The 10,846-nt window shown below is 42.0% G+C and overlaps 1 protein-coding gene across 1 annotated transcript in view; it reads right to left on the bottom strand.

Moving 5' to 3' along the window:
* Positions 1–403: 403 nt before the first annotated feature.
* PI15 (peptidase inhibitor 15) overlaps positions 404–10,846 on the bottom strand; it is a 37,073-nt gene continuing 26,630 nt past the window's right edge. Inside the window, exons 3-6 of the mRNA XM_005306767.4 lie at positions 5,944–6,062; positions 5,031–5,163; positions 4,749–4,864; positions 404–1,517 (exon numbers count right to left, since the gene is read on the bottom strand). Coding sequence (XP_005306824.1) covers positions 1,382–1,517; positions 4,749–4,864; positions 5,031–5,163; positions 5,944–6,062 — 504 coding nt within the window. The 3' untranslated portion in view covers positions 404–1,381. The remainder of the gene's footprint in view (positions 1,518–4,748; positions 4,865–5,030; positions 5,164–5,943; positions 6,063–10,846) is intronic.

Genomic DNA, 10,846 nt, shown 5'->3' with positions numbered 1-10,846 from the left:
ATTTGGACCCTGGTCTGTTATGGATACCATTCAGGACAAGCTATCTATACATATATACAGTGTTCTAGTTTCAGCTGTAGTCCCTTTCTCCAGAAATTTTCTACTTAGCTCCCACAAGAAGTTTGCTTTTTGGGGGGGAGAATAAATATATTTTTCTTCGCTGGTTTATAAAGATACTTCAGGAAATAGCTTCACCATATTGTTTAAAGGACTCTGTCAACTGTTTTACAGATTCTGTTTTTTTGTTGCACACTGTTAAAAAATCCCCCCCCCCCTTTTTTTTAAATAAAAGTTCCCTTTTCACTTTGTACTTTTTATTTGGGATACCCGTTAGTCAAAATTGTGCAACACTTAGGCCTGATTGGAAGTTTTACCTGTAGCACTATTTCAGCTAGGGATGTGATTTTTTTTTTTTTTTACTAACATATTTAACAGGTAAAAGCCCTAGTATGGATCCAGTTATACTTGTATAAAGGTGTCTTATGCCAATATAGTTATTCCCCTTCCCATATGGAATAGTTACACTGGTAAAGAGTGCCTTTAAACCAATATAACTGCATCCACATTAATGGGGTTCTACAATGTTAACTATACAGTATAGTTAAAGTGATACAACTTTATAGATTAGACAAAGCTTTAGTCTGGTTGGTGAACACTTGCAGTTCCATCATATTTCTTAGTGGTACAAAGGCCAGCATGGCTCCCTATTCTTTACTTCTCTATCTCCACACAGGCATCATTGATGATAGCAGCAGCCATGTGTGGAACTCTTGAAATACCTTAAGTTAATCACTGTTGTGCATGGGGGAGCTAACATAAGGCTGAATACTGGAGTTCCTCCTGCACATATGTTTACTCTTGCTCAGAGTCCCATTGACTATGCAGGAGTAAGCATAAGTGCAAATGGGAGTAGCCATTTGCAAGATGAGGACAATGTAGGTGTGGAAGGGGGGTGTACTTTTTTTGTACATTTGTACATTTTTCATTTTTAAAGCACTGATGTAGTTGCCAGTGGCCATTATCTATCTATATCTATAATTTCAAAGGGAAGGGTCATATTTTAGACTTAAGTTGACAGTGCCCTTTTAAATTTTCTTTTAATATCAAACAGAACATATTCTTTAGGAAGTTACACTTTCTTAAGATGATATAAGGTTATCCTTCTCTACATGATCATGGCCTGAAATGGAGAATTATAGTTATAAATTCCAAAGAGTTAAAAATGAATCTATACTGTACTCTGAAAGCTAATTATGCAAAAGGATATAAAAAGAAAACAAGGGTATTATTACTATATATATATATAATATGTGCAAAATTCAATATACAAGCTTTTGTTACTCAGCCATATTATTTAAAAATAATGTAAACTTCTGTTAACTTATTTAAACCAATATAAGTAGTTTGATGTTATTCCTGGAAAACAAAGATTGTCAGTACAAGCAGCTCCATAACTAGGAGGGCAAGCGGAACACGGGACTCCTACTTTATATGGTGCTTCTCCAATCCAGTTGCCCCTGAAAATATAAAGTAATACACCTTTTTAGTAACTTAAGAAAACATATCTCTTAATAAGTGCAAACTAAGTTTGGGTGATGTATTGCCTATCATGTATTTATAAAATATTTTCATATTGCATTGGTGACAGACACTATTTTCGGAATGACTTTTGCAACTTTGCTCTCTAGAAAGAGAAAGCAACCAGAGGGCTCTTGTTAATAAGACATTAGTGTCACAGTGTTGTTGCAAAGTTTTAAAACTTTCATTGATTGCATATTTGTAATGTTTATTTTCAAGATGGGAGTGGGTCTTTTGAGGCTCTTGTTACAGGGTTTAGCTGATCAGGGATCCATTTTGCTTGGTATTGAGTGTGAACTCATGTTGGTTTGCTCAAAGGAACTGGGAAAATGAAGGACTCGTCACAATGACACGTAGAAAGAGTGCAGGAACTGTGAGATGGCTGGAAAGTTTCACTGAAAGATGAAGTCGGGGGTCTATTGGGATTTCATGAGGGCCCAGGGATTTGGCTGGAGGTTGTGTGTGCCCAGTTTCTGCTAGAGGACCGAGGGTACATGTAGGTAGCAGGCTGCAGAGGCAATCATGAGGAGTGGGGTAGCCTCAAATGAGGCATCTGAGTAAGCATCCAGACTTCCAGATGCTTATACAAAGCTCTAAACTTTTAGAGATTGACCCATCACTATTGACTCTGGGATTACAGGATGGTCACTGGAGAAAGAAAGCTAAAATGAGATTTCTACTTAAATGTTGCATTTCACTAAGAAAAGAACCTTCTAATACATAAAAAGAAGAACAGGAGGACTTGTGGCACCTTAGAGACTAACAAATTTATTAGAGCATAAGCTTTCGTGGACTACAGCCCACTTCTTCGGATGCATATCTAATAATAAATTTGTTAAATTTGTTGACTAATAAATTTGTTAGTCTCTAAGGTGCCACAAGTCCTCCTGTTCTTCTTTTTGCGGATACAGACTAACACGGCTGCTACTCTGAAACCTTCTAATACATGTGTGATGTGCTACAGCAGTGAGTAATGCAGTTATTTGTGAAGCATTTTCTCATTCCCCCCCTTCCCAGCCAATAAAGATGGATCAAAAAGCCTAACTTCGGGTTGTGTCTTGGAAGAAAGTAGGAGTCTCTCAGATACATTACTCATTCTTACTCCTATTCGAAATGGGCACAGCAGACTGCACAAGCAGGGAAATTTGCTAGCTTGATAACAGATACTGTAATCTAGAGGGAGTGCCACAAGTTGAATGTTGGCTTCATTCACTGTATCATGAGTGATTAATAGAGCTGTAGATTAAGTATATCAGTTAATTAGGTCTAAACCATACACACATTTTTAAACAACCCTTCTTAACACTGTTTCTGAAATCAGAAACTCAAGTAGACAATGTGGACTACCTGGCATATTTTTCAACCAGTTTATAGTAGGGTATACATCAGCTAATAGGAGGTATAGCACTGATATCCTGGGCAGATTCCAATTTGAATACTCTGCACCTCTAAAACCCCTCTAGTTTAAAATGGTTACAGTGTTCTTCACTTCCTGCCCTCAACTATTGTATAGTGCTGTGGTATGTTGTGTAGCTGAGAGGTGCAAACGTCTTAGTGATTAGTGAAGTGAGACCTATATGTAGATATACAGGTCCTGACCTTGAAGTCCTTGCCAAGTTTCATTCATTCTTTTCAGGCAAATTTCCACTGACATCAAAACATGGACCTAGGAATTGTCATGCTAGACCAGAATAGTGGTCCCTGTAATACCAAATCCTTTATCTGATAGGGCCAAATACTAGGGATGAAAATACTGGTCCCACTGACTTCACTGGAGCCAGGAATTCACCCAAAATACTTCAGAGGAAGATGTAAGAAACCCTTTAGTTTATGGGATAACCTGCCTAGAGGGGAAGTTTCTTCCTAGCTCTAGTCAGTGAGTGGTTGGCTTATGCTCTGAAGGATGATAGCTCATGTCTCATTTAAAACACTCTTTTATCTTATCTAGTGTAACTATTGATGTTCTCATTATCCACATAAAAGTTTAACCCTTTTTTAAAATCCTTCTAAGCCTTGGCATCCATATGTAGTGGCAATGAGCTAATAACTTTGATAGAGTAAGGGCCTAGTAAAAACTGAGTTGGGACCTCAGGATTTCTTCTACAGACTGCAAAGTAAGTCAGAATTTTCAGAACAAAAGAAACGAAATGTAACATATCATTATTACAGGGTTAATAATGCATCAAATAATTAATCAAATAATTCAGCAGTTCTCAACAATGCCTCTTATTCATTTGCCATAATTGAATGAAATTAATGATATACCCTAATAATTTTGTAATTACTTTGTGTTTTGTAATTTTTGATACATATATACATATATTATAATGCCTGGGTTGCTATTAAAGAGAGGCTCAAGTTATGATATTTGGAACCTGACTGGGATATCAGTCCAAACATCCCCAAAGTGTGGAGATTGGAGTCAGATCTGGGTTTACTGTCTGATCCCCCTCTAGTTCCTTTGCTACTACTTTTTATATTAATTGTAATAGTAAATATAAAGGACCTGCCTTCCTGTCTCCCAAAATAGAAGTGGTTTCTTCTTTGGAGGTTTTTTCACCAAAATTCACCTGTTTGGGGGTTGCAACTTTTTAAAGAGACAGTTAAAAATTCTCTTCTTATGTATATGGCAGCTGAGATTATTCACACTCATTCACTGCCCTATTCTTTACCACTTATGGATCTGTGACATTTAAAGTTTATCAAACCTGTACAACTCATTATTATTTGTTTGGGTTGTCTTATACAGCACCATGGGCATGCAAGGCCCTTTATAGAAATTTAAGGCCCCAGTCTACAATGGGCCAGCTCATGTCAGTAAGTGCAAATCAACATAAGAATGGATTGCAGAACTGCATTCCCTAACAAGGCAAGGGAGTGAGGAGAAAAAGGTGGGGGAAAAGAGTAATGCAAAGGATGAGCATTACAATAACAAAAGATAAAGAGATGTGCTTTTGTTAAATACACATCTTGTTATTCCCCTGTGGTTTGTTTATATACAAAAGTAGTACATTTTTATATTTCCAATTATTATATTTGTTTGAGGAAGCGGGCCCAGCACAAAAGCATGACAGGAATGCTAGCTGGAAAAAGGGAGTAAACAGTCCTATCAAATAACCCATACATGCATGAAGTATAAAAGTAAACAGAATGAAAAGAAAGCAACTCACTTTGGGGCATAGTTGCATACCAAGTAAACAGCTCGTCGCCAAACAGATCCCCAGACATTCATATTGTGGCATGTGTGGACTGCGCAGCCTATACGATTGGAAGTGGCCCAAACCATCTGAATAAATAATCATTATTCTTTTGGTGAAGTCAACATTGAAAAGAAATATTATTTGCACACACACACACACAAACACACACACACACACACACACACACACACATCACAGAAAAGTCCACTTTTGAACTATAGATTGGTGAAAGAAGAATGGAACTCAGATAACCTGTGTATAATGTGTGCACATGGGTCCATAGCATCTCAGAGGGCATCTAGGGTTGCAGTCCTGAGGATATGGAAAAGCATAGTCTTTCACTTCATCATACCATGGCTTTACCAGCTGAAGAATGGATCGATACCTAGATTAATTTAAAGACATAGGTTGTGGGGGAGGGAAAGTTCATTTTCAAAACTTGTTATCAGGGCCGGCTCTAGACACCAGCAAAACAAGCTGGTGCTTGGGGCGGCACATTTTTGGGGCGGCATGGCCGGCACCAGAATGCCGCCCCTGCTGCCCCTAAAAATGTGCTCCAGCCGCCCTAGCTCACCTCCGCTGCTGCCGCCGCTCGCGCACCGCTGCTCGCCCTCCCTCCCAGGCTCTCAAACCTGGAAGGGAGGGGGAGATCCCGAGTGGCCGCGGCGCGCGAAACAGCTGATTTGTGCGCCGCTGCTCACCCTCCCTCCCAGGCTTGAGAGCCTGGGGGGAGGAGGCAGGGCTGGGGATTTGGGGAAGGGGCAGAGTTGAGGTGGGGTCAGGGGGTGGGGTAAGAAAAAAACGGTGGGGGGGGAGCAGCCAAAATTGATTTTGCTTGGGGCGGCAAAAATCCTGAGCTGGCCCTGCTTGTTATGTTAGAACATTTGGCTTGGCATCCATAGTACAGTCCATTCACAAACTGCTATTATGTGGAGACCTGAAATCCTTGGTTACAGTAATATTTACCAATGATTAATTCTCATATTCCTGAATGGAATGAAAATCTTTATAAGCTGTAAACAAATTGAGTTCTTGCCATCGCACTAGCTAAAAGGTTCAGATTGGTGTAGACACCTGCTGTCAGATTGGAAATTGACACCAGCTGAGGATATGGCCCTCAATATTTTTATAAAACAAAAGGTTTTACAAAATGACAACTACCTACCTTCCAGTTCTTACAGACAGGTTTTGGCCCAAAAATCTCAGTAAGTAGGAAGGTCCATGGTCCCAAATGCATGTTGCAGCCCAAGCCTCTGCAGACTTGGCAAGAGTTTCATCCCAAACCTGACAAAGTAAAAAGTCCTTAGCAATGGTACTGAAAAATGTAGACAAATGCAAGATGCAGGTATGATATGAAATTATCAGGTCAATATAACATATCAGATCAATAGCTCAACACTTTAAGAAGATTTTTATAATACTTGATGTTAAATCTGTGGTTCCCATGAAAAAATATGTTGTGTGTCTTACAAAAAATAAAATACAGTCAGAGAACTCCAGCATCCACAAGAACATGGCTACAGCATGTATGGGGACTTGTCAGATCTATCAGAGGGCCAGGATACACCACCAAAGTCCAGCACCCCGAGTATGCAGCTGTGCCCCATCCTGTATGGAAGGGTCCTCCTATGACACTATTCTCCCCATCCACTTTCCAGGAGTTTTGGGGGGCTCTTTGTATTGGATAGAGTCCAGAGTGGGCAGTGGGGATCCTGTGAATTGTTGGGGAGCAGGGCTAAGAAGTCACACATTGTCCTGTGGAACATTCTAGAAAGGATAATGCAACCTCAGATGATATAACATATTTCATGAAACCCCCTACACATAGTAGGTGGAATAACCAGTCTGGCTTCTTTGAAGCCACGTTTCAGGAAAGCGAAGGGCCAGAGTGGAGGTAGAGGGTGTCCTAGGGACCCCTCCTCCAGGATCCACACTGAGCATGTGCTTCCATAGCTCATCCCACAGGGGATCAAATGCTGTTTCCCAGTGAAATAATCAGCAAACAATTCTGTGAGATATTTTAGTGATTTCTTCCCCCTAAGTTTTCTTCCATGAGTTTTACTGTGAGAACAAATGATCCAGCACACAGTTCTTTATTACTAGGGATATTTGCATTAAAGGGGGATTTTTTCCCTTCAGAAGTTAAATAGTGTCTCCTGCTTGTATCTCATTTGTTCACCTAGATCCTTGGTTTGTGGCTAGACTCAACCCTGCAAACAGTTATAAACAGAGGAATGTGTCAGTCAAATAATATAAATAGCAGCAATCAATAATCTCTTACAGAATGAACACATATTCAGGGTAATGCCTCTAGTAATGAGCATTTTACTGATATCATAGAATATGTGCAAATCCCAATATATTTAAAAAATAAAGTTATGCTCAAGTAACAAAGTCTAGCTCCAGACTTGAATGCATGTTCATAATGTCTCAAAGTTCCGGGTATTCCAGTTCAGGCTTTTGGTCCAGGCCAGCTTTAACAAACAGCAAATAGAAACGCAAAAAATCCCCAAACAATCCGGATAAATATTTTATCCAGGCCAAAAATATATATTTAAAAACAAAAGCAAACCAAAAACATCCAGTGAGGCTGGAGAACGGAACATATACTTTGTCACATATGATGTAAGATGGACAATTGGGAATAAACATCATAGAGGACAATTTGGCACATAATGCCCATATCTTGACAATGAGCTAATGAGCTGTGATTGATTCTGGGAATTACAGACCAATGAGAATTATCTCAGTACTAGAAAAATAGTTGAGAAAAATCATTGAAGTTAGGATTATGGAGTGACTCAAAGGTGCCCTCTTTCAGTGTAATCAAATATGAGATGCAGGAGAAGGCATTGATAGTTTAAGTTCATTTAGAATTTCAAAGTGCATTTGAGGAAAGAGCCTTTTGAGGAACTCTAGTAGCCACCAGAAGAAGTAAAGTCCCATCATGGATTAAAACTGGTTGTGTCCTCCCCTCCTCCACCACCCCACCCGGTACTTCCCTCCTCCACCACCCCTCCCGCGCTACCTTGGCAGTTATCCCCTATTTCTGTGACTAATTAATAAAAAATGCATGAATTTGAAACAACACTGACTTTATTGCCTCTGCAAGTGGTCATCGAAGGGGGAAGGGGAGGGCGGTTGGCTTACGGGGAAGTAGAGTGAACCAAGGGAGCAGGTTTTCATCAAAGAGAAACAAACAAAACTTTCACACCGTAGCTTGGCCAGTCATGAAACTGGTTTTCAAAGCTTCTCTGATGCGCAGCACACCCTGCTGTGCTCTTCTAACCACCCTGGTGTCGGGCTGCGTGTAATCAGCAGCCAGGCAATTAGCCTCAACCTTCCACCCCACCATAAACGTCTCCCCCTTACTCTCACAGATATTGTGGAGCACACAGCAAGCAGTAATAACAATGGGAATATTGGTTGGGCTGAGGTCTAACTGAGTCAGTAAACTGTGCCAGCGTGCTTTTAAACATCCAAATGCACATTCTACCACCATTCTGCACTTGCTCAGCCTATATTTGAACAGCTCCTGCCTACTGTCCAGGGTGCATGTGTATGGCTTCATGAGCCATGACATTAGGGGTAGGCTGGGTCCCCAAGGATAACTATAGGCATTTCAACATCCCCAGTGGTTATTTTCTGGTCTGGAAAGTAAGTCCCTTGCTGCAGCCATTCAGACAGACCAGAATTCCCGAAGATGCAAGCTTCATGTACCTTTCCCGGCCAGCCCACGTTGATGTTGGTGAAACGTCCCTTGTGATCCACCAGTGCTTGCAGCACCAAAGAAAAGTACCCCTTTCGGTTTATGTACTGGCTGCCTTGGTGCTCCAGTCCCAAGATAGGGATATGCATTCCGTCTATTGCCCCACCATAGTTAGGGAATTCCATTGCAGCAAAGCCATCCACTATGACCTGCACATTTCCCAGAGTCACGACCCTTGATAGCAGCAGCTCAGTGATTGCCCTGGCAACTTGGATCACAGCAGCCCCCACAGTAGATTTGCCTACTCCAAATTGATTCCCGATTGACCGGTAGCTGTCTGGCGTTGCAAGCTTCAGGGCTATCGCCACTCGCTTGTGAACGGTGAGGGCTGCTCTCATCTTGGTATTCTTGCACTTCAGGGCATGGGAAAGCAAGTCACAAAGTTCCATGAAAATGCCCTTATGCATGCAAAAGTTTTGCAGCCACTGGCCATCGTCCCAGACCTGCAACACTATGCAGTCCCACCAGTCTGTGTTTGTTTCCTGGGCCCAGAATCAGCGTTCCACGGCATGAACCTGCCCCATTATCACCATAATGTCCAAATTGCCAGGGCCCGTGCTTTGAGAGAAGTCTGCATCCATGTCCTCATCACTCTCGTCACCACGCTGCTGTCGCCTCCTCACCTGCTTTTGCAGGTTCTAGTGCTGCATATACTGCAGGATAATGCGCGAGGTGTTTACAGTGCTCAGAACTGCCATGATGATCTGAGCGGGCTCCATGCTTGCCGTGGTATGGCGTCTGCAGGAGAGCAGAGTGGCAGCGGAAGCGTGATGATGGTTTGCAGCCCTATTGTACCATCTGCTGCCAGCAGCACCCAGAACACAACAGCGGCGGCTGAGCTGAGCGGGCTGCACGCTTGCTGTGGTATGGGGTCTGCGCAGAAAAAAGGCACGAAACGATTGTCTGCCGTTGCTCTCACAGAGGGAGGGGTGATTGACGATATGTACCCAAAACCACCCGTGACAATGTTTTTGCCCCATCAGCCAGTGAGAGCGTAACCCAGAATTCCAATGGGTGGCGGAGACTGCGGGAACTGTGGGATAGCTACCCACAGTGCAATGCTCCGAAAGTCGGCACTAGCCTCGGTACTGTGGACGCACTCTGCTGATTTAATGCTACTTAATATGCTTAGTGGGGACACACACTATAGACTGTATAAAACTGCTTCCTAAAAATCAACTTCTATAAATTCAACCCAATTTCGTAGTGTAGACATACCCTAAGAGTAGTAAGAAAGTAAATAGACAATTTTAGGTAGATGCTCCAGGGAGCCACAAGAATGTAACATTTTTTGATGACATTTGGATTAGACTAGAGAAGGATCTGAGCAATTTCAAAAAGACCTAACCAAAATTAAATTATATTTGGGTAACTAGCAAATTAAATTCCAAGTGGACAAATAAAAGCCAACGAACTATGTAAGTGTAGGCACACCTGTCTGAGAAGCCTCTGAATCCTTTCACAGATATCCTGATTAGACAAACCTCTAGATACTGTATGCTGACTTTGAAGGATTGCAAGTCCCATGATGCACTCCCTAGATGCTCTCTGGGACTAGACAAAGCTTCCTGGGTCAGAGACTATTTCAGGGGGTCAGCAGCCTCCATTTTGTGAGTAAGGAACTGTCACAGACAGCTGCTTCTTCCCTTTGGACACATGACCAGGGCTAAGGCCTGGTCTACACTACGACTTTAATTCGGATTTAGCAGCGTTAAAGCGAATTAACCCTGCACCCATCCACACAACGAAGCCATTTAATTCGAAATAAAGGGCTCTTTAAATTGATTTCTGTACTCCACCCCGACGAGTGGAGTAGCGCCAAAATCGATTTTATCATTTAACCAATTAGGGTTAGTGTGGCCGCAATTCGATGGTATTGGCCTCCGGGAGCTATCCCACAGTGCACCATTGTGACCGCTCTGGACAGCAATCTGAACTTGGATGCACTGGCCAGGTAGACAGGAAAAGCCCCGCGAACATTTGAATTTCATTTCCTGTTTGCCCAGTGTGGAGAGCACAGGTGACCACAGATAGCTCATCAGCACAGGTAACCATGCAGGCCGATAATCGAAAAAAAGCACCAGCATGGACCGTACGGGAGGTACTGGATCTGATCGCTATATGGGGAGAGGATTCAGTGCTAGCAGAACTTCGTTCAAAAAGACGAAATGCAAAAACTTTTGAAAAAATCTCCAAGGGCATGATGGAGAGAGGGCACAATAGGGACTCAGATCAGTGCCGCGTGAAAGTCAAGGAGCTCAGACAAGCCTATCAAAAAACAAAGGAGGCAAACGGTCAC

This window comes from Chrysemys picta, chromosome 2 (assembly GCF_011386835.1).
Source record: "Chrysemys picta bellii isolate R12L10 chromosome 2, ASM1138683v2, whole genome shotgun sequence".
NCBI classification, from domain to species: domain Eukaryota; kingdom Metazoa; phylum Chordata; order Testudines; family Emydidae; genus Chrysemys; species Chrysemys picta.
Note: the sequence above shows the minus strand (reverse complement) of the source record. Positions and strands in the feature narration are given on the sequence as shown.